Here is a 26866-nt window from a genome sequence, read left to right as displayed (position 1 = left end):
CCAGTTACTTGGTGGAGGCTCCATCCAGCACGGGCCAGCCCCGCGCTCCGGAGCCCTGGGGTGACCTTGGACAGGCAGGGCTGAGCGCTGGGGCTCTGGTGACAGCACTCCCCTTTCTCCACCTGCTTCTCTCACCTTTGCCTCATTTTCATTTGCTTTCCAGATCTTCCTCCACCACTACCACATCACCAATCCGCTCGGCCGCCTTCCCCTCGGCCGCCACGCTGCGCTCCTCCATCGGCGCGGCGGATGGCTACACGCCCCCGATGGACCCGGCTGTCCTGCAGAAGGAGGTCTCGAGGGCACGGGAAGCCAAGGCGGAACGAGCCCAGGCTGACAACAACGTCTTCACCTCAAAGCTGTCCAGCGGGGCCAACCTCGAACAGTCACCGTCACCCATTAAAGCCATGGAGTCAAGACCTTTACCCGCCTCCGGACCTGGTGCTTCCCATCACTATAGCAGAGGGCAGGGGAAGAGCCAGCAGCACCATCACGCTCTGGAGCAGCCGCACGCAGCCTCGGGCCCCGAGCAGCACAGCAGAGAGAAGAGTCAAAGTAAACCCTTTTCGATGCAGGAACAGGAGCTCCGAGCACTCGGTAAGACCACCGCAACAGCGGCCAGCCTCATAGATGTGGTTATCATGCGCCACATGTCTCGCGATACGGGGCAGCGAGAGAGAGGGGCACTGAGTAACAACGCTGCTGGTGATGGCAAGAAATTGGAGGGGAGAGGTGACAGAGCTGTGGCCTGAAACCCATTATTTTTTTTCATTATTCTTTTCAGTTGCATGTTTTGGCTATTGGCTTTATCAACTCCCTGAGTGTGTTTGTCCCTCTTCTTCCTGGTTATTGTATTATTCCAGACTTTTTTATTTGTATGTGTTTTAAGGATCTTCCCTTCTTCCACCCTCTTTTAGTTTTTCCCATTGCCAAGTCGTGTTTTGCAGATGGCTTTCCTGGTATTGCTTTTTACAGACAACAGCGATTTGCCAATTCTGATTTCCCCATCCTTAGAAATTCCCAGGCAGCCTGTAAGGAACAGTTGTGGGTAATAAATCCAACAAGTGAAGCAGAGACCTAGGAGTGTGAGTGGGCCAGGGCTGGTGGCCATCAGACAGGCACTGCCCCGCTCATGGTTGTATCCCCGAGCGTGCAGGATCTCAGGGGGCTTTGCGGGCTGCTGCAAAAGACGGGGTCCCTTCACTTGGGGTGTCCTCACTTGGGGTTCTGGTGTGGGATGCTGCACAGTGTGGGCACAGCTGCCCAGGGATCCCTCAGCCCAGCTGGCCTCAGTAGCCATTTCCAGAGCAGACCACAGGAACCACCTAACAGCGGTCTGGTGCAGGACACAAGTGCCAGGATAAGCTTCTCCAGAAGAAAGTGCAGCAAGGGGGCTGGATTCAAGGTCTGGGTCGTTCTTGATGGGACCAGCCTTCCCCCAGAGCATTCATCCAGGTCCCACCAGCATGCAGAAGCAACAGGCGGCCCCTGGGGATTTGATGGGACCCCATCTTCACATTGAAGCATCTGCCTTAGCTGTGGGCACTGGGGGTTGCTGCCAACTTGCCTTCCTGTAACCCAGGGGTGGAAGGGCCACGGCAGCGTGGCTGGGAGGAGAGCTGTTCTCAGCGGCACATGGCGACCCACCCGTCCCACCCCACTTGGTCATGTCTGGTCCCGGCCCCTTCTAGCAGCATCCTGCAAGGCCAAGGACGTGCCTCCAGCTGTGACGTGCTGCCTGGCCGGGCTTTTCCTCTGCCCTTTCTCCCTGGCACCGGGGTTTCGCTCCAGCTGAGTGGTGTCACGCCGCGGAGGAGCGGGGCAGCTTTTCTACAGCCAGGAGCTTACAGAAAGGAGCTGGTGTTCCTCAGAACTTCAGTTGCTTTGGGATCTTTCCAGAGCAGAATACTTCATCTTGGGTGGATCCGAAGCGTGCTGCCTTCAGTGCTGCCGTGCATGGGGTGATGGGGGATGCTGCATCCCCCTCCCTGGTGCAGGGAGGTTCTCTGTGGGGGTCCTTCCCTCCCCATGCCCCAGGTACGTGCGAGGTCAGCGTGTCCGTGCCTGGGCACCGGGGACCGTCCGGCAGTGCTGTGGGTCACAGGCTGGATTTGCCTGCAGTGGGCGGTTTCTAGGAATAGGAATTGAGCGTGAGGAGGGGAAAGGTCTGTGGAGGCAGAAGTTGTGAGCGTTGCCAAACGGGCTCAGCTGGTGAGAGGCAGCGTGTGCCTCCTCCAACGCCCTGCCGTCCTCCACCCTTTGGAAGCATAACCCGCCTGTGCCTCAGTTTCCCCTCCCTGTTGAAAGGTGGTGGTGGTCCTTCGTTCCAGCTCTGCCAGTTTTGATGCAGGTTGAGTCTGTGCAAAGGTCTGAAAAGGCAGAATGTGGTCGAGAAGCCTTTTCACCCCTGTGGAGTGCAAGCCTGCTGTCTCCAGAGCAGGACCTGGAGTCCACAGGGTCTCGCACCCAGTTTCCAAGCCCCTGCTCTTGGCCATGCTGGGCTTGGGGCTTTTCTTTGTAAAACACTTGGAGACCTCTTGTGCAGCCATCCCCACCTCTGCAGAGCGTTGCTTTCCCTCCTGGTGTAGCAGGTTTTATTTTTCTGTTTCAGTAGGTGGGAGAAAGGGGGGGAACAAGTTGTGACCCCACAGGGGTTGAGTTTGGTTCCTGACTCTCGTGCTGTCACCATGAGCTGCTGAGCGTCCAGCTGTGCGGGACTGCGGTCGCCCCTTTGCTGCAGCCAGCCCCACAGCTGGACATCAGAGGTGGCTCCGGGGGTCCCCGCAATGTGACCTGCCAGGTCTTCTCTCGTCTCTTTTCTCCCCCCTTCACTGAACACATAACTCTACCCACAAGCAGCAGTCACCACAACACTAGGGAAGAGGCAAGTGCGCTCCTGGGTTTAACTCCCTTCTCCCATTTCCCCAGGCTTTCATGGAGGGTACAGCCCTGAGCGGATGGAAGCGGTGAGTCCCGTGAGCTCACCCAGCCTGTCCCATGAGAAAGGGGCCAAGCTGCTGCAGGATGCGGAGAAGGGGCACGGGGAGCATGACCTGAGGCAGAAACAGCAAGGTGAGGGCAGGGGTCAGCAGTGCCAGCGCTGCAGGAGAGCCCCAGGCTGGCTTGGGGAGGGGGGGGCTTTGTCAGCCAGCCCTTGCTTGCCATGCCCCAGTGCCATGTCAGGTGGGGTTCAAGGAGGGGGACACAGACATCATCTCACGGCTGCTTTTTTTTTTTTTATTTTGTGCCCCCCCAGGCTCCTTGAAGGCCTCAGCTCCTGACACAGCCCACCTGCAGCACCTCCGGCAGCCCGACGGCCCCCAGCCCCAGTGCCAGCCTCTGCAGTCCAGCCAGAGCATCAAGGGCATGAACCAGCGGGTGGTCACGCTGGCTCAGCATATCAGTGTAATTAACCTCATTCTTGCCTTCCCGCTGGGGCTCCAGGGAGGAGGGAAGAGCTGATGTGAAACATATCTGGCGGGGAGGGTCTGGGAGTGATGCTACAGACCTCAGCGCCTCTGTTTGAGGGCTGGAGAGAGCAGGGTGCATCACGTGTGTTCAACCCGGGTGCTGGCGTCCCCAGCAAGCCCATCACGAGACCCGCCGCAGGCAGGAGGCAGACGTTACATCCCTGCAGGGACAAACCAGCCTAATTCCCTCCTCCTTGCCCTGTCTTAATTGTGCCCAGCAAAGCAAGAGGTAGAAACCAGCTCTATTTCTGACTCAGGGGTTTCTTCTTCTAGGAGGTCATCACGCAGGACTACACGCGCCATCACCCACAGCAGCTCAACTCCCACATCCAGACTCCGGTGTACTCCTTCCCGGGAGCCGCGTGCCCCGTGCTGGACCTGCGCCGCACGCCCAGCAAGGCGTACCTGCAGCAGCAGGAGCACGCTGCGGCCTCCAGGATCTCCCCGCAGAACGAAGGTGGCAAAAGGTGAGGTCAGAGAGTCCAACCAAAGCTGCTGGCAATGGGTTTCTGCCCAGCTGCTGTGCCAGTCTGGGTTCAGATGGACCAGGGCTACCCAGGGTGAGGAGCTGGGTGGGTGCCCTTGGCTGCCTGGCACCCCGCTGAGGGGGTGCATAGGGCAGGCTGGCATTTGGCATTGCTGCATTTATGCTCCGCAGCTTGGGGCTTGCGTAGTTTGCTTGCTTACACAGCCCAGAGTGTGAAACTGCTTTCCGATCTGGGCATTCTTCCTTTGTGGGGATGCCTCTGGCCACCGGCATGGTCCTAGAGATGCTCTTTGGAACCCTTAGAGTCCGTACATGATCCCCTTCCCAATCTGGCGGGCGTCACAGAATAGTTTCATGGGAAGGGACTTCTTGAGATCATCCAACCCAACACCTTGCTCTCAAGCGGGGTCAGCTGGAGCAGGTTATCCCAGGTCATGCCCGTATCTCCACTGATGGAGATTTCAACACCTCTCTGGCCAACCTGTACCAGTGTTTGAGCACCCTCACAGTAAAGAAGTGGGTTGGGATGGAATTTCACGTGTTCTGGTTTGTGCCTGTTGCCTCTCGTCCTGTCACTGTCCTCAGTCTGTGGTAGGTCATGGCGCAGTGACTTTTCAGACCACAAATGGTTCCAAAAAGCCCAAAACAACGCATTTTCCATTGGTCCAAAGTTAATTTTATCTTCGCCTTTCTTAGTGAATCAGAAGCTTGTTAGACACATGCCCTGTCAACTGCAACCATCCATCTCACGCACCATCTGTATTTCTTTTAAAGTCACTTTCAGATCCTTGCGCTGATATCAGCGCGAGGCAGGTCTGAGTGCTGTTGTACGGAATGAAAAAATGGGAAATGTGAGAACGGGGTCTGTCCTCCCACCCAAACACTGGCAGAGACCCAGCTGAATCCAGGAAAGAGTGTCTCCACACTGGTGGCTCCTTGTCATAAATGGGATTATTCTTCCCAGCTCTGCCTAGTCCTAGAGTTGGCTTTATGACATTAGGGGAGAGAGCCCAGCCCTGGCCACCCAGTGATGAAAAAAACTGCGGGGGGTTGGGGGGGAAGAGAAACCACAGAAAGAACAAAGACGTAAATTCCCAGAACTCGCCATGAGGAATTCCTCATGGACTCGAGCCTGACCGTCTCCCAGGCACTGGGGGACTGTGTCGGTCCTCCCTGGGCTGCCCCAGCGCCAAAGTCATCTCCTGCCACCAACGAGACCCTGTGTGGTCCCAGACGAGGTGGGCAGGAGGTGGCCGGTGCTGCTGCCCTCCACTGCCTTCACAAATAGGATGGAGAATCAAAAGCCTGGTCCCCAAAGGGTTAACGTTGCAGCCTTCCACAGGGATGTCTCCCTGCCAGCCCGGGACACTTCGACTGAGCCTGCAAGTCCCAGGACTGGTCCTGCCAGCCCTGCTTGGGGCAGCTGCTGGCTGGCCCACCGCCTGGCAATGTGGGCCACCGCTGGGCTCGGTCCTGCTCCGCACGCCTGCAGTGCAGGCAAATGCCCGAAGCTGTGCTCTTCCCCCCGGCCTGTGTTAAAACGCTCCGTAAGCCCGCAGGGGGTGGAGGGTTTGGCTTTTTTCCCTGATGTAGGAAAAGCTATTTCAGTCCTTCTCCCCCTCCCGACCCCAAGCTGTGCAGAGACAGAGGACGTTGCAATAAACCGATTGCATCTCTCCATCACTTGCATCTCTCCATCGCCTGCATCTCTCCATCGCTCTGCAGGTCCCCGGAGCAGAGCAAAGGCTCGGCCGGGTCGGACAACTGTATCGAGCCGGTGTCTCCACCAGACGGCGTGGGAGAATCGGATCACGCCAAGAGCGCCACGTACCCGATCCTGTACCGCGAGGGCGAGCAGATAGACCAGAGGTACCCAAGGAAGGGGATGGTGGGGACAGCCTGGGGATGTTCCCCCTGGCCCCACGCTCACCCCGGCCCCGGCTGCTTTTCCTGCAGCCGAAAGCAATGTCACATCCCGGGTCACTCTCTGTTTGTAGGGGCTTGTCAGCGCCGTGTGGTGCGTGTCCGGTAGGGAATAGGGGGAAAGGCTGGAGATCCCAAATATCTCGGGAGCCCTCAGGCTGATTCTGAGAAGTTAGGCTAAGGGAAGGGTCTCTCTAGGTAGGACTTTGTGAACTGGACGCTGCAGAAGTTTCCGATGGTCTTTTGCTTTGCAGGATGGGGTCCAAGTCCCCGGGAAACAACACTCAGCCTCCAGCTTTCTTCAGCAAGCTGACTGAGAGCAACTCTGCCATGGTGAAGTCCAAGAAACAGGAGATTATCAAGAAGCTCAGCACAACCAACAAAAATGAGACGGAGTACAGTAAGGACATGTGGGGTGGCGAATGCAGGCACCAGGGAGGGGGAAAAAAGCTTCGAGGAACATGAAGCGAAGGAGGTTTGGGAATAGGTGCTGCTGTGTGATGGGCTGGGAGCTCCCAGCCAGCTCTCTCTGCATCGTGCCATGGTTTTTTTGGGAAATGCGAGGTCTTAAAGCTTCCTGGGTTGAGCTGTGCTGGTGCCAGCAGTGGGCTGTGTGCAGCAGGGGAGGCAAAGGGAGGCTTCCCAGCCCCGTGTCTCCTTGCTCTGGGGCTGTCAATCCCATCCACTCCAGATAACCTCAACAGGAAGGAAACGATGAGCTGAGCATGGAGGAGACCTAAGAGCAATTGATATTTTAATGAATGGCCAGCCAAGCTGAATCCTCTCTCCTTGAGATGCATCTCCCCCCGACGTTACTTTAAGCCCTACATCAATATTGGTATAGCTCTGTAAAACTAACCAGGCTGGCTTATATTAGAAATTCAGCCCATTCATTCATTAACCGCTAATAGAGTAGATAGGATCATAATTTAATTTAGCCCAGCATTATACAGTCAATAGTAATTCAATTTGAATCCATCTTACAACAGCTGCATCGGATAAGAGGGACCGAGCTGTCTCGTCTCCTGGATGATGTTACCATGAACCAACAGTATTGTTATGCCCCTTTGGGGACATGTGCCTGAACCCCGTGACCTTCCACACTTTCCCTTATCAAGGGAAAATATATAGAAATAGGAAACGCCTCTTATTTGATGAGGATTTCTGTTATTCTAAGAAAAGCGATATCCAAGTCAAACAGCTCAGCTAGAAGGGAAAATATTGATTTAACATTTCTTCTCCTCCTCCTCTCCCTCCCCGCTGCCCAGCCTCACTCCCTGGATGTGGGGATTTGAGCCTTTGGAAATCCTGTAGGCAGGAGGGAGGGTTTGGCTGCACGGGGGGCTGGAGGGAGGGGGGTCAGCACCAAGCACGAAGCCATGAAGCTGTCGCCCTGGCTCTCAGGGCTCTGCTTTCCTGCCCTTTCCCAGCCGCCAAGGTGTGCCCACTGCGGGTCACCCAATGGCACCCAATTCCTGGTGCCCACCAGCACCCGCCGGCCCACTCCGGTGTCCAGGGGAGGTGGGCTGCTCTCAGGCCGGGTGCCGTGATGGGGACAGCGGGATGCGGTCGTGGCTGGCACAGCAGGTCCCTCCCCCGGCCAGCCTGCATACACTGCTCTCCGTACTGAAGAGCTTCTTTGTTTTCCTCCAGATGTTGGGCAGCCTGGGACAGAGATTTTCAATATGCCGGCGATTACCGGAGCAGGTAACTCTCCCACACACCTGTCCCGTACCTCATTCCCTGCAGGGCTTCCAGCCGTGGAGAGCAGGAGACTCGGTAAATTTAAGCATCTCCTTTTTTCCTGGCGTAAGAGCTGCTGGGAGGCTGGAGCCTCGGGATGCACCGTAACTCCCTGCTGCCGAGTTGGAGACGGGGCGGTAATTCCTCGGGAAGCTTGGCAGGGTTTGAGGAGAGGGTGAAAGTCAAGAGGGGGTTGGCGCTCTGATGCCAGCAGAGGGTTAAACTGTGGCAAGGAGGACCTCACGCTGGGGAAGGAGCACCCCACTCTCTGGGGAGGGAGCACCCCACGCTCGGTCGGAGCCAGTGGTTGGCCGTGGGTGGCTCGGGGGGCAGCGGCAAGGGGTGGGCAGACAGCAGGAGCTGGTTGCCAAAGCAAACTGGGATGAGAGTGGCACCCTACAGCCCGGCACTGTGGGTGCTGGGCAGGCTGGCGGGGGCTGAGCACCCAGAGGATGCGTTATCTGGGAGATGGAGGGGTGCTGAGCCCCAGGGGTGCTGGCAGCGCACTCAGACCTCCAGGTGCTTCAAGCCTGAGTCAACTCAGGTTGCTGAGGAGCTGGGGGGAGCGCTGACCCGGTGGCTTGGCACGGTGCCACTGGTGCCCTATGGAAGGGCTTCGCGGGCAGGACCGCTGCAGTGTGGAGCGGGGAGCTGCCGCGGGTAGGGGTGTCGGGGTGACAGCCCGCTTCTGGGGGAGCCGTCTGGGTTGGTGGTATCTGAGTGCTGCTGCCGGCAGCTGTGGTGGGCTTCAGTGAGTCCCCAGCCTTAACCAGCATTAACCTGCCAGCCTGCCTAACTGGGGGCTTGCTGGCTAACAGCCAGGGCTGGACCCCAGCCCCCAGATTGCCCCCCTGCTCTCAGGGTGAAAGGGTGCCGGGAAGGGCTCAGGATGGTCCCCAGGCACCCATGGGGATGTACGTACCATGCTGAGCCCAAGGACGACCACACAGGAGCTGAAATGCCAGTTTAGGAGCTTCCCCAGGGGCACTGCCCCCTCCCCAGCTCTGCTGGGCCCATGGCTTTCAGCCCAGCTGGGAAAGGAGGGGAGGGAGCAGCTTAGGGGAGGGATTTTGGCCAGGAGGGGTGGGAAGCAGCCCCAGGGGGCCGGTGGCTGCCGTGGGCTTCCCTGCACAGGACAGAGATCACAGAGACCAGCCCGAGGGAGAGAGACCCCGTGAAGGCTGTGGGGCTGTTGCCACCGGCCGCAGCAATGCCCAGGTGGGCTCGCGAACGAATGACATGAACCCCCATCGAGGAGTACTAATTGATACTTAAATGATTAAGCATTAATGCTGTCCGACAGCAGCAATGCCTTCAGGTTGTTAGTTTTCAGTAGGAGGAGCGGCAGTTTTCCTGCAGCCAGGGCAAGGTGGTGCTGTGGGCCAGGGCTGTGTGTGGCAGGAGGGCCCGGCACGGCCACCAGCGGTGAGACATGGCCACCAGTGGTGTGACACCACTCGTGACACTGCTCGTGACACTGCTCGCCGGGGCGAATGTGTTGGGAGAAGGAGCCGGCTCACACTGGCAGCTGGGATGAGAGGGTGCAGCCAGCCAGGACGCGAGGGTCTGCGGCAGACGGAATTTGGGGGGGTGAGCATCCCCTGGTTGAAGCTGCTCCTGCTGTGCCGGGGGGAGGTGTAAAGGCGGAGTGTAGGGAGCTGGGGGCCGGGGTCTGGCCAGAGGCGACCAGGAGGGACCCTGCCCATTTGCAGGGAAGACGAGGGAAGCCGGGATCCGTCCCTTCCCAAGCAGAGGGGCAGCGATCCCAGTGTGAACACCTCCGGGATGGGGTGAGCGGAGGAGCCGGGGGGCTGCAGCTGGGCTCCCCTCGCCAGCCTGCTGTTTTTGTGTCTGTATTTTGCCCTTGCTTGTTCCCTGTAACCGCCACACTGGGAATGACGGTGGCGTGGCTCAGCCTAGTGCCCTCTGGTCCCTGTGCGGTGCTGCACCATAACTGCATGGCTTGAGACTCACACCCACGCGGGGACACCACTTCGCCTCTGCATCCTGTCACAGCCGCGGCTCAGCCCGGGGGGCTCCGGTCCGCAGCGGGCACCCGGCCTGCGGGAGGAGGGGAGCGGGCTGGGGCGATGGGCAGAGGGCTTACAAAGAGCACGAGGAGGGATGAAAGGCCTCTCCCCAGCGTAGTCCGACCCCAGGCAGGCAGCTCCCCAGGCAGCTCCCTCGTCCCGGGGCTGCCTGCGTTTGCCACCCCTCTGCCAGGGCCAAATCAACCACCTCTTTCCCATCTTAATGGTTTTGCGGGGTGCTCCCTCTTCCTTCCCTGACTTTTCCTCCATGGGAAACTGCCCCCCCGCCTCCAGATCCCCGGCACACTGACTTTTGATCTGTGTGTGCATCCCTATGGACCCCACAGCCAGGTGACTCTCCTGCCCCCCTGCAGAGCCCGGCTGGGCTGGGAGCGCAGCCCACCCCACCACCCCCTTCTCGTAATTGCTCTCTGGGGCTCAGTAACAACCCTTTCTCCCTGCAGTCCTCCAAGCCCTCATCCCCAGGGAACCCTGCCTGCCTGTAGCACCCCAGAAACCCCAGTCCCAGAGTAAGTCCCATCCCATCCCACCACCAGCCCCTGCCAAGCCCTGGGGTGGGATGGAGCGGGGAGGAGGAGGACGGGTGCATCGCAGCGCTTTAAAGAACAAGATGACAAAGTTTGTTGCTTTGCGAGAATGTGCTGACTGTTTGTTTCTTCCCTTCTCCCTTGTCTCCTTTCTCCCCTTTTCCCCGTCCCCCCATCTTTCTTCTCATTTGGCTCCCCCCCATCTCCCGTCCCCTCTCTCCTCCCTCTCCCGTATCTCCCAGGGCTAATCAGTTGTAGGAGCCAGTCGGTCCAAGAGAATTCCAGTACCAACATGGGGTTGGAGGCAATAATTAGGAAAGCCCTAATGGGTAAATATGACGAGCAGTGGGAAGAGCGCTCACCTCTCAGTGCCAATGCTTTTAACTCTCTGAATGCCAGTGCAAGCCTGCCCGCTGCTATGCCCATAACTCCTGCTGATGGACGAAACGAGGACGTGCGCTCCTTGCCAGGTCTGCAGCCCTCTCCACCTTCGCTCTCTCTGTGTTATTAATTCTCAGCCTTTACATTTCCCCTTTTGTGGGTGGATTTATTCCCCCCACCCCCCACCCCCATTTTTGTTCATTTTGGTTTTCTCTTCTCCCCTCCCTCCCCCAGCTTCGAGCTTTGTGAATCTGCTGATTAATCCTGGTCTTGTTTGATGTTAATTTAATAGTCTCAGAAGGTGCTGTTGCTTTTTCTAAACCACTGACTGTGCTCCTTTCCCCCTTTGTTGGGTTTTAATATCTCCTTTTTTTTTTTCTTCTTTTTGAACACCATGAAAAGATTTATTGGGGGAAAACCCCCACACCCATAAAGCCATCATAGCCATGAACTTAAATAGCCACCCCAAACTGTGTAAACCCCGGGGGGGATCATTGCTTCCGAACTAGGGGAAGAGGCTGAGAAGGGCTGGTGTGGGGGGATGTGGCACAGGGCGGCGTTTCCCTCCCCACCCTGCTCTCAGAGGGGGTCGGGGCAGGCTCCAGCCTGGGGCTCAGAGGGCTGGTGGGGACCTGGGAGTGCCTGGAGCAAGAGCGTAAGGGATCTAAAAGCGATGGAGAGGAGATGGCTTCAGAGAGCAGAGCTGGGGGGAGCAGCCTGACGGCCCCGGCAGGGCTCACAGAGCCATCTGGGCACTGCAGTGGGGTCTGCTCGGATTCAGGGGAGGCTTGAGTCCAGTTGGGAGGGTTGTTCTTGCAGATCCCCAGTTAAGGAAGAGGGGGGGGGGACCAGGGATGGATGGGGGAGAGCATCTTGTGCCCCGCATGCCTGCAAAGGGTGGGCTGCCTCTTGCAAGCGCCCTGTGCAGACCCCAGCAGCTGGCGCCGGGGGTTACCATTGGCAATGTGGGCGCAGAGCCCCCGAAGTCGAGGAGCAGGGTCCTGGGGACGCACTTGCACCTTCCTCCGGGTCAGCTCAGAGCAGGTGCTCTTCAGCTTGTTGCAGAAAAGCTTTTCTGGCTCCTGCATGAAACCAGCAGCTTGTTCCAGCTATGCTTCCCCATGCCCGGCAGAGGCTGCCTGGGCAGGCAGGGTGGGATGCAGAGCCCATCCATCCCTCCCGCTTTGGGAGCTCCCCCCGGTTTAGCCAGGCTAACCTCCCCAGCAGAGCCCCTTGGGGCTTCAAACCTTCTAAAAACTGGCTAAACTTCATCTGGAATTTTCCTGTAAGAACGGATTAAAGACTGTTTTGGCCACGTAGACCACGGGAATGGGGAATGCGTGCAGGGCTCCAGCACCCACGTAGCTCCTGGGGGCCCCTGTGCAGAATGATGCTCCCGTCCTGGGAGCCGTGTTCATGGGCTGAGCTGCGAGCTGGCTCGGGAGCGGACCCAGCAGGAAAACAGCCTGGCCAAAGCCATGCGGCTGCTCCTGCCCCTGCTCCGCTCCGCGGGACGGATGGTAGCGTCAACCCACAACACGGAGAGCAGCACAGGGGGGGACAGAGACCCCTGGCCACCCGCGCCCCATCACCCTTCCCCGCTGCGGTGCCATCGGCCCCTGGGTGGGCTTTTCTCCTGCCACCAGCCATTTTTTTGCAAGCTGTTAAGAGTGAAGTGCTGGCTGCCCGCCCCCCTCCCCACCCCCCTGAGCCCTGCCACGATGAGATGGGTGACAAGCGGGTGCTTCTCTTTGCAGGAGGAGGGGGCAAGCCAAAGATGGCGGCCAGACCCAACAGCCGCAAGGCCAAGTCGCCGGCGCCGGGTCTGTCGTCGGGCGAGCGGCCGCCCTCCGTCTCCTCGGTGCACTCGGAGGGGGACTGCAACCGGCGGACGCCCCTCACCAACCGTGTCTGGGAGGACAGGCCCTCGTCCGCAGGTAGGGCTGGGGGGCATGTGCCCCCCCGGCAGCCGTGCCACCCCTGCAGGGGGGCTCACGGGGGCAGCCCCCTGCCACCGGCGCTGACCCTCTGCTTCCTCCGCCCCACGCAGGTTCGACGCCATTCCCCTACAACCCGCTCACCATGCGGCTCCCCAGCGGGGTGGTGACAGCAGCCCCCACCGCCCCCGTGCCGCAGGGGACCCCCGGCAGCCAGCACCATGCCTGGGACGAGGAGCCCAAGCCCCTGCTCTGCTCCCAGTACGAAACCCTTTCGGACAGTGAATGAAGCGAGCCAGGGGCAGGGAGACGGCGACCAAACCCAGGGCGCAGGGAGCGAGTGGGATGCCCAGGGCGAGCGCCCACCGCCCCGGCCCCGCCGGCTCTCACGAGCGAAGATGCAGGAGCAGAGCTATTTTATTTTTCCCTTTTCTTTTTCTTTCTTTCCTTCCCCTCCCAACCAGACAGTTTGGGGGGACGGGTTCTGTATCTTTTTTGTTGTTGTTGTTTTTTTTTTGTTTGGCGTTTTTTTTTTTTCTTTCTCAACATCTGGAAATTTCTGCATCCTCTTCGGTCTGAAAAAAAAGAAAAGAAAAAAGCCTTAACGAGACAAAACCCAAGGAACCCATCTTCGATCCTGGCAGCCTGGCTGGGCAGTGACCCCCGCGCTCGGGAGGGACCGTCAGCGGCCGCGTGCCCCGAGCATGCACGTCCCAGGGCCGGCGTGGTCCCACGGAGTCGGGTCAGGGGCTGTGGGATGCTCCTGCATCCCACCCGTGGGGCTGTGCCACAGAAATGTAAAACCTTGAGCGGGTTAAAGGAGAGAGGAAAAAAAAAATACCTGTTTTAAGAAGTGACAGGATGGAACGCCCCGGTTTAGTTCCCCGCAGCTGGTCGCAGGGCTGGTTGCCTGGCGTACCCACGTCGCAAGCCGGATCAGCCCCATGGTGGTCTCAACACGCGTCGGACGTGGCTGGGATGAGCGGGCAGGGGAGGGAGTGAGGAGCTGTTTCTTAAAAAAACCCACAAAAATCCTGGTCTCTTCCAGTGGGAGTGATCCCGGGCTGAAGGAGGGGCGGGCAGGGATGTCCCCGGGCTGGCTCGCACGCTGCCCATGGAGGGGCTCGGTTGCTTTAAGTGCATTGTTTTCTGAATGGTGAGAAAAGGCAATTGTAAATTGTATTGGTCTACAGGGTATATTTTTGATACCTTCAGTGAATTCTGTCAATATTTTACGCAAGGAAGGACTTAAACAAAACACAGTATTACATGCTGTAAAAGAGGTTCTGTTCTTACATGCAGGCTTTGATGCGTTTGTCCATTGTATGGAAGGGTTTTAAAAAAAAAAAAAGAAAAAAAAGAAGGTAACGATCCATCAAAGTTATCTGTAAGTCAGAATGTATGAACTTAGCTTAAAAAAAAAAAACAAAAAAACCAAACAAAATCTTGCCATGGTTGCAGGGCCCCCCGTTCCACACACCTTTGCTGACTCAGCAGAAATTGTTGTTGCTGGTTGTAGACATTGATTCTCCAGAGCCCTTCGAGCTGGCCGGGTGCAGGGGCAGAGCGGGCAGAAGGCCAGCATGGCAGGGAGTTCACAGGAAACTTAAAAAAAAAAAAAAGAAAAAAAAAGTTTTTATTGTATTTTTGTGATACACACGAATGCTCTACTTTACGTTATTTTTTTCATTCCATGATGTTGGCTCATATCTGCAGTTACATGGTTAAAGAACAAAATATTAGACTTTTTTTCACTCACTTCTGCTTTCTCGCTCTGGGGGGAAAAAAAAAATGGAAAAAAAAATGTATTAAATGCTTTGCATTCTATACGCTAGAGGAACCCAGAGCACGGCACAGACTTTCTGCCTCGGCGGTGGCGGGGGGGCAGCCAGCCCCCACAGCCCCCCGGCAGCCCTCGCATCCCACACATGGCTCCAGCGGCAAGGCCGGTGCTGTCACCTTCCCGGTGGATCTTTCTTTTCCCCCTGCAACGTTCCCAGGTTGATTCTGATTTCAAAGCAAGAGAATGATGGTGTTTGTTGTTTGTTTGGGGTTTGGTTGTTTCTTTTTTTTTGGGGGGGGGGGGTTTTGTTTGTTTGTTTTTTTACAATGTACAGGTTTTTAATGTTCATCAATGTTTGTGTCTTTTCTGTTGTGCTTTTTTTTTTTCTTTTTTAAAGAAAAAAAAATCCGAGACAATGCACAAGCGATGTGGAAGTCTTTCCGTTCCCAGGTTATTGCTGCTGGTGTCTCTGTGGCTCTGAGATGTAAAAACTAACAGAGCTGATGTCTGGGCGTAACGCTATTGAAGTGTTGCAGATTTTGCTGGGGAAAAAAAAAATAATCCAAATCCAACCCATCTTCAAAGCCGCCTCCTTAAACTACTGGGGAAAAAATAGGGGGGGGGGGGCGGAACACAAGAAAGAATAAAGTTCCCACTTGGCACAGTAGCAATACTGTGTGCTGCTTTGGTGTCTGCAGAGGTGCAGGAAGGTGCCGGGTGCTGGTGGAAGGTGCCGTGGAGCTCTGCCGGCAGGGACCCCGCTGGGCTGAGAGGGGCAAGAGAAGGGCCAGGACCCGGCTGCTGCCCCGGGGTGGCACACGGAGCTGTGGCCTGTGTCGGTGGTACCCGGCCCTGCCGCGTGCTGGGGATGCAGGTGTCAGGCTCCTCGCGGCGTGGGCATCCTGCGCTGACCCACGGGCTGAGCGCGGCCAGGTGCTGGGGCGTCGGAAAGAGCCCCGGGATCCAGCCAGGAGCTGTGGAGCCGCCTTCTCGCCATCGTCGGCGCGGGGTTGGGTTGTCCTCGTTCACCCACCATGTGGCCGGCGCCTGAAGCCATGGGATGGAGGGTGAAGAGCTTGTCCCAGCCCTCAGTGCTAACCCCGGAGCCACGTTCCTCTTCTTTTCTTGTCTCTACCATGTCTGTGTGTGCAGGGCGAGGGGTCGGAGCTGGCCAGGACCCCCAGGGCGCAGCCGCTGCCAGGGGCTGTGCGTGAGGGCATCCGAAAGAGCTTTCAGATGTTTCTGAGGTTGGTTTAGTCCTTCTGGGGTCTGTGGCTCGGTGCTGGTGAGTGGGTGGGTGGGCAGATGTTACCCACCACCTTCTGGGCAGAGTGGTGTTTGCAGGATGGGGAGGTGCTGGTGACCCCCAGCCGCTGCGAGGCTCCGGCAGCCTCACAGCCCTGCTCGGTGGGATCCTTTGGGATCGTTTCTGGAGTGGGGAGCAGGACACCTTGCTGATGCTTCCAGAGCTTGGGCCCTGGCTGTGCTGTGTGTCCCCGTCACACCAGGACAGCCTGCCGGAGGCTGGGGGCTGGAGGGGAGCAGCCCAGGGGTGTCAGAGATTGGCCGTGGCTGGGACACACGTGGGTTTTGCTCCGGTGGGATCCTCCGCTTGGGAATCCCCCTTGCAGAGGGCTCAGCCCACAGATGGCCACGGCATGGCTCACTTTTGGTGCTTTCTGCCTTTCGTCTCCACCATCTAGTGTCCCCACGCACACCCTCCCCCACACAGACCCTCCTGCAGCCACCCATCCCCCAGCCCATCCCTGAGCAGTAGGGACAAGGGGACACAGGGCGGGGGGACACGGGTCAGCAGCAGCTCCTGTCCGGGAACCCTGAGCTGCTCTTGCCAGGGTGCTGGAGCAGGGAGCATCCTCCTGCTGCAGATTAATTAATTTGGGTCAAATCAATGAGTTAGCGGTGTGCCGGGCAGGGGGCTCGCAGCTGCTCAGTGGGGATGTGCCTGGCCCCAGGGTTCTTCTGTGGGGCAGCCCCCCCATTTCCCTGCTCACAGGTGGCCTGGGGGTAGCGTGGTTTTGGGAAAGGGGGAGCTGCTGCTCCTGCACGTCATGATGCTCCTGTCCTGCCCCACTCTGGCCCTCATGCCCCTCCCCACCAGCCCCCCCAGCTGGGGACCAGAGCATCCCTGAGCACCCCAAAACCTCATGGCAGGGTCCCACCAGCCCTTCCTAGTGCTGCCAGCCGTGGTTGTGCAATCCAGCGAAAGTCACATTAAACTATTAGAAAATAACCAACAAAACACCCAAGTTTAAAAGTTGATGTTGGCCAGCTTTGTAACTTGTACAAACAGGCAAACAAATTATTGGACAATTTATCGCTTGAACTGTACTGGGGGAAATATCTATCTTTTGTACAACAACCTGTGCATAGCTGTTTGGAAGTGAGCTGTGTGATAGCTGGGGCTATACAGAGAAACCACAGGTGTAAATATTTCCACAGCTTGCTCTGGAGGGGTGGGGGTCTTCTACTCAAGGTGAAGGGGTTTGTTCACTGTTTATTTTGCTCGGCATGCCCACCGGCAAGCGGCGTGGGTGGCAGTGTCCTAACATTGCCTTACTGGTTAAATAATAAAAAAAAGCAAACAAACCAACCCAAACCAAAAAGCTTATTTGGGAGCAAAACGCATGAGTCCAGGTAGGGCTGGCTATGGCGAGGGGCTGAGGGGTGGGCTGGGGACCCCGGCACTGGTGGGGGTGTCCCAAGGTAAAATGGGCTCAGGTGGGGGGCAAAGGGTGGGCGGCAGCGGTGCTGTGCACCCTCAGAGCATGGCAAGCACCCTGAGGTGTGGGGCAGCCGGTGGAGGTGGTGGGGTGCTGGGATCCTCCTGCGGCACCCGTGGGGATGGGGCTGCGGGGAGGACCCCGGCGAGGGGGCAGTGTGCTGGCTGAACCGCGACGGGACATCCCACCCCGCTGGAAGGCCTGGGGGATCGGTGCTCGGCCTGCAGCCCCCCGCCACTGCCCTGGGTTCCTCATCTGCAGACAGAGCTCCCACCCCCGCGCTGACAGGAGCTATTTAAGCACATTATTATTGCTGAGCTGGGAGGATCCTCCTTCGCAGGGACCTGAAAAGGTCTGGTAGGTTGTGGGGCAGCAGCCCCAACCCCAGAGGCGTGTGTCACCCCATCAGTGCCCTTTGCCTCCCTTTTGGGGTGCACATGCCTTCCCCCCACCAGCACCAGTGCATCCCTCTGGCATGAAATGCCTTGCACAGCCGCTCTCACAGGAGTGATTGCTTCTCTCCATTTATTTTCATGTTTATTTGATTTTTATAAACTTTTATTTGTATTGGGTTTATTTTTAATTTTTACGATATTCTTAGTATCATCATTATTACTATTTTCTTTTAACACGGTCAAGCTCCATCCTGCCCACAGCTCCCCAGAAATCAAACACCCCCACCCCCACCCCATTCCTTCCTGGCAGTGCTGACGCCATCCAGCTGCATCCCACTGCCAAGGCTGCTGCTTCCCACCCCCTCACACCCAGACTGGTTTTGTTGCCTTTCTCGTAGCAGAAACACAAACCCCCCTTTGAACCCTCCCGAAACGGCTTCTCAAAGCTCTTCAGGTGCTTTTACCTGGGCCTGGGGGGGCGAGGGCTGGGGTACCCTGGTCCCCAGGGATGGCAGACACTAGAGGAGGCTGGTGGCACCCAAGGATGGCTGTGGGACTGTGCACCCCTTAGCTAGATCCCCCCAAAGCAGATACCTGCATCCCTGCCAGCGTCGAGCAGGGGTGATGCTGGAGGCCACCTTGGCATCGTTGCTCTTTGACTAGCAGCCAAGGAAAACATTGTTCAACTCTGATTGAATTTAAAAATCGAATTTTAATGGAATTTTTAAAAAATAATTAAGAACTAGCTATTCTGGTAATGGATAATCCCTCACAAGCCCTGCAGGAAATTATTGGGGAGGCTAATTAGCCACTACCTAATTAAGACCTGAAACAGAAGCCCTGGTATCTATTTGCAGGTCTGAATTGCTTTACCTCTGACGCCTGCCCCATGGGGCACAGTTGACTTTGGCAGGGCTGGGACCCGTCAGTCCCCAGGTGTCCCCCCCGCTGCCTCTGCACCCACGGGGCTGCCCTCCCAAGGCTGAGGAGCTCTTACCACTGCCCTGGGGTGTGCATGGGGGGGCATTTCACAGGGCAAGTGATGAAAGAGGGATGGTAAGGTGAGGGGTATGGCTCTGGGTAAGGGCAAATTGGGTGACTATATCAAATTTAGTTCCTTGAAGGGCTCTGTCAGTTGGGTTTGCACTTGGGGGCCTTCTGCTGCCTTTCTTGGGGCTCAGAAATGGATTTTAAACAAATGGTGTGTTCCTGAGAGCAGCGATGAGTGTTGCTGTTGGGGTGTATCCCTGCCTTCTGCTGGCTTGGCATTTCAGGTGGTCACCTTCGCCCGAGTTACAGCAGCACCTGGAGGAAGGCTCCCCGGTGCCGTATGACTAGCGTGTCCGTCCAGGGGATGCCCAAAAGGTTCCTGCCTCTGTGTTGCTGAAGGATCACCTTAGGTCCTCTGGATCACCCAGATGCCATCTGAACTCCCTCCAGGTATGTACCCACACTGACCAAACCTGTCTCCTCCTGCCTCTGCATGCTCCTCCAGCTCCCACGGCACTGCACTAGGTAGATCCCTGCTGGCTCTTAGACATCAATATAAAGATCTCTGAGGCCAGCGATTTTGCTGAAATCCTTCTTGGAAAGGCTTTTGCCGCTCTGAAGGCAATTAGAACAAGTTAATAAATAGTACAAACAGAAGCCAAGCTGTTCAGCTTCTCGCATCAGGATTTAAATGCTGACAAGGGCTGACGGCAGTAGCCCTGGTCAGTAATTCATACTGATGCTGAAGAAACAGAAGGTGGGAACACTCTAAACTCAAGGCCAACACTTAACGATTTAATGATGGAAAACTTTAGGTCTACTTAAAAGCTCTTATGTAAAGAGACGGAAATGAAACGGGACAAAAGCAGATGGCTTCAAAAACCAGCAATAAAAAAAAAAAGTCAGAAGTCCAGATTTAGTCATATCATGACTGAGTGGCAGACGGGGGGTTTGAAGGGGGAAGTGAAGATGGAAGATGGTCCCCGATGCTTTTGCCCTGGACAGAGGCAGCAAGAAGGTGCAGGAGCCTTGCCACCTTCTGGTGATGAACTGGTGTTTGGTTAGGCTTATAGGGAATTTCTTTTTTTCTCTTTTGGAAAGAATTAAAGCAAGAGGAAGGTTTTCTAGCTAGGCTAGTTGAGGAGCACAAGCCTGGGGTTTTCCTTGCTGCGTGAGCCAGGGCACTGTGCGTTGGGCTTCAGCATCCTCCTACAGGCTGCGTGTGCCCTGCGGGTGACAGGGGTGGGAGAGGGATGTAGCTGTGGTACCCAGCGATGAGCAGGGTAAGATTAAAAACTGAAAAGGGTACCAAACACACACAGGATACAAAAGCCATGTGTGGCTAGCACCCAGCCCCAGAATGTCAGCTCGTGGTCCCTGCACAGCAGCCCCCAGCAGAGCAGCAGCTCTTCAGCTAAGCAGCTTGGTGGGTCAGATGTGCCTTTGGCCAGGAAAGCTGGTAACCGTTCCTGGGTTCCTGACGGCAGGAAGCATTTTATATTCTCCCAACAACTGCAATCCAACTGGTCATTTGACAGTTCTTGTGATTTGCCATGAAATTATATATCCTCTGATAATGATGCAGAGGGCTAAAGAGCTGATCTTGGCAGGAGATGAGACGTTCTAGGCTGGCGAGTAACTTGGAAGGAAAACGGAGCGGCTTTTGATGGAATGCCTGGCTCTTATCAGTGCTGGGACACTGAAGGGCGCTGGGCAGAAGCAGGGGTGTTTTGCCTGGCTTGCATGCCCATCTGGGAAGTGTTGGGTCTGTAAGAAACTTGGGAACAATCATCACTGCATGTGTGTGTGTGGGGGGTAACAGTGAATTAATTGTCAGGTTTATTTATCCTCTCTTTTTTGGCATCCTGTAATTACCAAAATTAGTATTTGTGAGGACTTCAGGCAGCAGAGTGGTAATAAATCACTCGCCACCAACAGGAGGTGGGAGCAGTTGTGTCTGGAGTGAGCTGAGGTTGGTGCTGGCACTAGTGAAGCGCAAGGGCTCTCAGAGGAGCTCGTGGGCTGGTGCACAAACAAACAAACAACAACCCAACACAGCTTTGCAGAAATGCTCCTGAAATAAAATCCCTGGACGCACAGTTCTCCAGCCTGGAGCTGCTGTTGTTTCAGCCATTGTGAGGAGGAATCACCGAATGGGGATGCAGGGGGGCTTGGGGAGGTGAAAGCCTCGGCAGCCCCTGTATGGGGGATGCTGCAGGTCCCTTCCCATGGTGGCACCAGGGTGTCCAAAGCCACCACTGCAAAATGCATGGCAGGGAGGGTGTCTGCCTGTGGGCCCTGGACAGAAAACCTATGGAAACTGATCTGAAAGGTATAATCCTTGTGCTGCAAACACGCCATTTTCTGGGTCTTGCTTCACAGAGTGGAGCTCTAGTGCCAAGCAGGCTCCATCCAGCTCTGCCTGCCCAGCCTTGCTGGCCCCACGGGCTCGGTCCTGTTGGCGCAGCAGCGATGCTGTGCCAGGGGCATGGGAGGGTGTCTGGACACAGCAACCCTGGTGGAACCCCCGACAGGTGAGACTTTCTTCTTGTTGACCCTTGCAACGGCAGAAACGGCCCGCGGTGCTCGGGAGGCCGCCCTGGAGATCAATTTTGCCACCTACGTTGTGGAGAGAGCATTGGTCACACATCGTTTGGAGTCTAAGAGGGCCAGCGTGTTTCCCTTCTTTGGGAATAATCTGAATGTCTCTCTCTCTAAATGCACGTAACCTGACGAAGCACAGGGTGTTAGCAATGATGGTAAACTCCATCTGGAGCGCGCTCTGCTTTGAAGTCGGATGCCGTTTTAAACTCTGCAGGGTACTTTCACTTAGAAAAAGCAGCAGTTGTCAGTAAAGATTGATCTTGGTCCAGAAATTTTTGCTGCCCCCCTGACTTTTTTACATATTTATTAGTCATTTGCAATCTCTTTGATGACTAGATGCATGTTCAGCCCAGAGAAAACTCTGTTGCAGTATTTACTGAAGCAATGCCAGGGGATAGGACAGACGGATCTCACTAGCTGCAAGGTCTGGCCATGCTAGCAATGGTGTATGTCGCGTTGTCATTAGTAATTGCCACAGCAGCCCCCAGTGCTCCTGAGCAGAGGGTGAGGAACCCATGGAGGAAGCAGAAGCCCCAGGGAGCCGGGCTGAGGTCTCACCCATGGGTGTGCAGCCCCAGCCAAAATCAGTAACTCCACAGGCTGCAGGTCGGAATTTGCAGAAAACGCGGTGCCTGCAAGAGAGGGGCAGCTGATGGGCTGCTGGTCAGCTCTCCTGCCTCCGGTGGCATGCGGGGAAGAGGAGGTTTCATGAAGAGCAAAAAGCAGAGCAACACCATCCGGAAGGTTGCTCTTGAAGACACTCCATCCTCATCCAACACATTCCTCAAACCCTGCTCAGAGCAGCTGCCAGCAGGTGCGGCGTGATGGGCTCCGAATCGGCTCCGGTGAGATGTGGGCTCTGAAGAGGTTTGGGCTCCACTAATGGGTGTTTGTTTGCAAAAGGCCAGACTTCAGCTGTGCAATCCTGATCCAGCTCTGCCCAGGATCCAGGAGTATTTTCTGCTGCTGTTTCATCCTGAGCCCTTTCCAGAAAGCAAAGCAGCTGCCAGAGGTCAGACACGAGGAGCCTGGCCGGTGAGTGCCTGAAGATGGGTGCCAGCTCTGGATCTGCATTCCAGTTGGACCAAAGCAGAGCTTTTCCCCACGGGGATGTTAATCCTGGGCCTTGGCTTAGGGCCATCTCCAGCTTTCATGTTTTTGGAACCGAAAAAGAGCGCCATTCTGTTCAAGGGAAGAACAAATCTTTATACCTCAACTCTACACCCCGACGAGAAGTTGCAACCAGTTCAATCATTGCTGGCTCCTTAGCTGTGAAACCCACATAACCTCACCTTGCTGGATCCACTTTCCAGCTACCAGTCTCCACAGGCTGCTGGAGCATCCTCTCCCTTTCAGACCAGCAACAACCCCTGAGCCGGAGCTGCCTCCTCCATCCACTGGTGAAGAAGAAACCAAATAGCAGAGGTGGGAAACCAAATAGCAGAGGTTGCCCTTGGGTCTCTTTGGGGGGAGGGCAGCCTTTTTATTAGGTCCAGATGTTGCTTTCTGCCCCGGGCCATGCTGGGAAGTAAAGCAAACTGTGTTAATGTTGGCTGGAAGAGCCTCTTTGGAAACAGGCTTGAAGGAAGCAGGGTCTCTCCTGTGCCCCTCTTTCCTGGGGGCCCAGTGGAGACAGGTCAGCATGGGAGGCACAGGCACAGGCAAATGGTCACCCTGCTGCTGAGCAGCCCTTTTCCCTTTGCTTGCCAAAAATCTCCCAACAGTGAGTATGGCTTTAGCCAGCCACCCGCTTCTCCAGGGCTTTCACGTACCTGCTGTCCCCTGGTGGGTGGCCGCTGTCCCGGAGCTGATGGCACCTGCGGGACAGTCGGCCCCATTGCTAAGCTGATGGGTTCCCTCTGCACCAATTCCCTGTTGGGTTTCATACCGATATGTGGCGATGTGGGACCCTGTGTGAGGGGCAGGGCTGCTCTCCAGATGTTATTTTTCATCATTAGGCAGTGTTTAAAAATATATGTGATTTTTTTCCCCCCGCCTCCCCTTTCTGAGTGCATATAGAGGAGAGACTCTTGGAGGTGTGAGCGGCAGGGGAGGGGCTGGGGGGGGTGGCGGGGGGAGAATGGCAGGACCTTCCCCCAAACCATCCGCTCCTCTGCAAATGGAGCTTTTCCAGAAAGTGCTGAGCTGGGCACTTTGCAGCCAGCTCTACTGGGCTGCAGCACAGCGTAGAGCAGCCGGCTAACGGAGCTGGGCTCCAACGGGTCCCCATCAGCCGGTGCCAAGCCTGGAGGCCTTCAGAACACGTGGCTCATTAACAGTGTGCTTCAGCTACAGCTGGGGCTCGTGCAGAGGGCTGGTGCTGCCAAAACATTTACAAGTCCCAGAGGACTCGGGAAGGGCCCAAGCTGCAAAGTTCAAGGGCAGAGTGGGAGGCAGAGCAGTGCTGTGCTTAGCAAAGTACCCTGAGCCTCAATTGCTGCTCCACCATTCCCGGTTGCGCTTCACCTTCACTTTGATACCAGGCTCAGGCTAGGGCTGTAAGGATGCTCAGCTCCTCCCCCAGACACTAGTTAGGGATCTGTGTGGCTCTGGGTCCTATCTCCTCTGGTGCAATCTATGTTCCAGGGTAAAGCCTGTGCTCAACCAGCCAAGGATGCTCTAAGAGGCCCAAGAAGCTGCCCTCCCATATTGCCTCACTAGAAGCTGGACCTGAAGCTAAAACTCCAGCTCTGCAAATCCAATGCCATCCTACGTGGCCACAGCAGGTCGGTAGGTCCGTAGCACGATGTGCACCCTTGCCTGGCCAGGCACAGGTGCTGGGGATCCCTCCCCTGCGCTGGGCGGCCAAGCCACGCTCTTCAGCAGCTACAATGAATGTCCTGAAATACAGGTGCTAAAAAACCCCACCCTGTGGGAAGCACAGAAAAAAGTCCATCTGTGAGTGGAAGAGGTCAAAGAAGAATACAAAGGCTTTTATTTCCTCAGGCATTTTTCAGCCAGAAAAATGTGATGTGTTTTTTTTTTTTATTTGCTGCATTTTCCTAGCTGGCCTCCAGCACATCATGCCAAATGGACTTTCACTAGCATAAAGCGGTGTATTGGTTTGTGTCCTTTGTAATCTAATGCTCGAGGACTCAGACGAGGAATCAGCTGGATCACTGTTTATTATCAGTAAGTGGGGCGTATTCAAAGGAAATGGGCAGATTTCAACACTACATCTATAACTAGTTTATTGCTGGCGTGTTCCTCTCTTGCCCTTATTATTTATGTTGAAAATGATAAATGAGGGATTGATAGTTCTAGCTAGTTTATGAATAATCAGGTTATTTCACTGTAAAGCCCCATGGGAAGGTAATGTTTCTACAATCCTCCATCAAAGAGAATGCAGTTTGCACTCGTGCCTGTGTGTGTGTTGCTCATTCCTCCACCGCTTTGCACTTGGCGTCTTTTTTGCACCCTCCCTCTGCAAGCACCCATATCCCCATGAAGGTTTCCCCGTCCATGCAGACCCATGGCATCACCACCTGCAGCCACGCCAAGGGTGTTTGGAGCGGTGATGGGAGGCTGCATGGCTGGGGTGCAAACCAGGTGCTCTGGGGAGATGCACAGAAGGCCCCAAGCACAGCAGTCAGCTTGGAAGAAGCCCTGATCCCATTTGTGTTTCAAGGAGCTGCAAATAGCCGCTGGTCTCAGAGTTTGCTTGTGAGACAGGAAGACCCCCAGGAGGTGATATGAATGTTTATGTATATAGAAACGTCTAATCACCGGGCTCAGAACAGGCTCAGGAAGGGAATCTGGAGGTGGTTAGCTGCAGAGGAGGATATTTTTATGCTAGAAATGTGCTGTCCGCCTGTTTGCAGGGTAGGAAGGATACGATAAGAATCAAAGGCTTGGCAAGATGAGCATTTTCATCCTCATAGATGTGAACTCCCCATCTGTCTGGGACTCCAAAGCATGGAACTGTTTAGATCCAGTATCATTATTAGAAACATAAAATAGATCTCATAAAACTTCCTCCTTACACCCAAAAAAAGCAGTTCCAGGACTCTCTATCCTACTCGTGAACAATTCATTCCTGCATTAATTTCCCTGCTGTGGCTGGGCACATTGCCAGGGGAAGGGGACTCGGTGCTTCGGCACAAGCTGAGCTGCCCCAGGGCAGGTCCTTGCTCCTCTTCTGTGTACCCAGACCAGGGGATTTAGAAACAGGCAGGAGAGCTGGGGATGGTTAACGTGGTGGCAAACCTGTGTGGCCAAGCCACGTTTCTGTCAGGCCATAGGGTAACCACAGAGGCTGCATCTGCAGTGGGAATCACTCCCCTGAGCAATGAGCTGAACATCAGCACTAGATACACTCCTTACCACAGCGGGGCAGACACTGCAGAGAGCAGTCAGGAGTGCCAGCCACCATCACCACCAGGCCAAGCATCCAGAGGTCCATGCACCACCCTGGAGTCTCAGCGACTGAAGCTAAGGTGCCCCCTGAGGCACTGAACCTGCATCACAGGACAAGAGAAAGTCACAGAGCTGCATCTAGAGCATCTCAGGTGGGTTCAGTCATCCTGGGATGGCTGCTCTGGGAAGTAGCTGTGAAGCCACAGAATCAGCTGCTTGGGGGACAGAGGGACCTTGAGGCGTATCTGCTGGGACAGACTCCCATCCCATGTCTGCTCCCCACAGAGATGGCCTGAGTGACAGTTCAGTGTCCTGTGCCAGAGGAGACACAGTTTGTGCAGGTGGCCATGATATAGCCATGCTGCTGGTGGCTCCTCCACATGGGCACAGCATCGCAACTTTTCTGAGGATAATATGACTTCCCTACTGCTTAGCATTGCCCAGATCTTCCAAAGACACTTCTTCAGGTCCAGGCTGTGACATTGCCATCTGCTGAGCACAAGGAGCAGAGACCAAGCCCAAGTTCTTGCATGTGGTAGTTCCAAGCTGAAGGCTTGGCAGCAGCGGGAAGGTTTTACCACTCCAGCATCAGGTAAGGTTCTTCCCTGGCTAATTTCTCCACTGTTTGTTGATTGTACATAGCTACGGAATCAAATTTGATGAAGGCATCTATTGTTCCCTTACAGCTCTGCTTTCTTGAGTAGAATGGGGATCCCAGCATGTGGAGGTTTATTATCATTTAATTTGTAGTTGCCCATTATCAGCAACTTCTTTTAGGTGAGGCTTTTAGCATTTTACACTTAGTATACTTGCTGTCTGTAAAACCACCCTAAACCTTTGCTTCTGTTCATAAAGGCGTCTAGTCTAAATTCGAAGTCCATCCATTATAACTTCAGCACCTTGTAATCCCTCAGAGATATGTGCAATTACTCTCTGAAATATCCCAGGAGCAAAACTAATACCAAGCATCATCTGCTTAAATTTACAACATTCAAATAGCACAGTAAAAGCCACTAGCTTAGGGGTTAGCTCATCTAAGCACACTTGCCAAAACACATATCCTGCATCTAATACTGCTTTTGCTGCTGAGGATTTAGCTGCCACCTCAGGAATCTTCATTGGACGGCATTCACATTTTTTGGTTTTATTTAAATAACAGGAGTGGATGCACATGTCCTTCATCTGGCATTTGGGTTTCAACCATTGAACTCGCCCAGTCTTGTACATGCCCTGCCTTCTCCAAGCTGTGTTTCCTCAGGTGCTTGAGCATAAGCATGTCTCCCATTCTTCATTCTAGGAGCAGTTCAGCTGTGATTTGTGTCAAAAAGCCTGGGATGAGGACATGGGCACTTCCCGTGCACCTGAAGCAAGCCTCTTGCCTAACATGCCTTTCCTCCTTTCCATCCCTTAGAGTTTAACAGCCGTTTTCGTCCAAGCCTATTGACTTCATCCCTATAAATCCAATGTGATTTTTCCAT

The 26866-nt window shown here is 55.5% G+C and overlaps 1 protein-coding gene across 13 annotated transcripts in view; it reads left to right on the top strand.

Annotated features, from left to right (window-relative positions):
* Window positions 1-14925, top strand: part of NCOR2 (nuclear receptor corepressor 2) — a 253677-nt gene extending 238752 nt beyond the window's left edge. For 9 of the 13 annotated variants that reach the window (XM_055710843.1, XM_055710837.1, XM_055710830.1 and 6 more), the window contains 10 exons: window positions 164-597; window positions 2929-3072; window positions 3257-3405; window positions 3744-3937; window positions 5683-5826; window positions 6135-6280; window positions 7534-7587; window positions 10444-10671; window positions 12340-12519; window positions 12633-14925. In XM_055710843.1, coding sequence (XP_055566818.1) covers window positions 164-597; window positions 2929-3072; window positions 3257-3405; window positions 3744-3937; window positions 5683-5826; window positions 6135-6280; window positions 7534-7587; window positions 10444-10671; window positions 12340-12519; window positions 12633-12808 — 1849 coding nt within the window. In that variant the 3' untranslated portion in view covers window positions 12809-14925. The remainder of the gene's footprint in view (window positions 1-163; window positions 598-2928; window positions 3073-3256; window positions 3406-3743; window positions 3938-5682; window positions 5827-6134; window positions 6281-7533; window positions 7588-10443; window positions 10672-12339; window positions 12520-12632) is intronic. The other 4 variants (XM_055710891.1, XM_055710884.1, XM_055710851.1 and 1 more) reach the window with 2 other exon arrangements.
* The last annotated feature ends 11941 nt before the right edge of the window (window positions 14926-26866 follow it).

The sequence above is a fragment of the Falco cherrug genome, chromosome 1 (assembly GCF_023634085.1).
Source record: "Falco cherrug isolate bFalChe1 chromosome 1, bFalChe1.pri, whole genome shotgun sequence".
In the NCBI taxonomy this organism is placed as follows: Eukaryota; Metazoa; Chordata; class Aves; order Falconiformes; family Falconidae; genus Falco; species Falco cherrug.
This window is presented reverse-complemented; position numbering and strand designations above follow the sequence as displayed.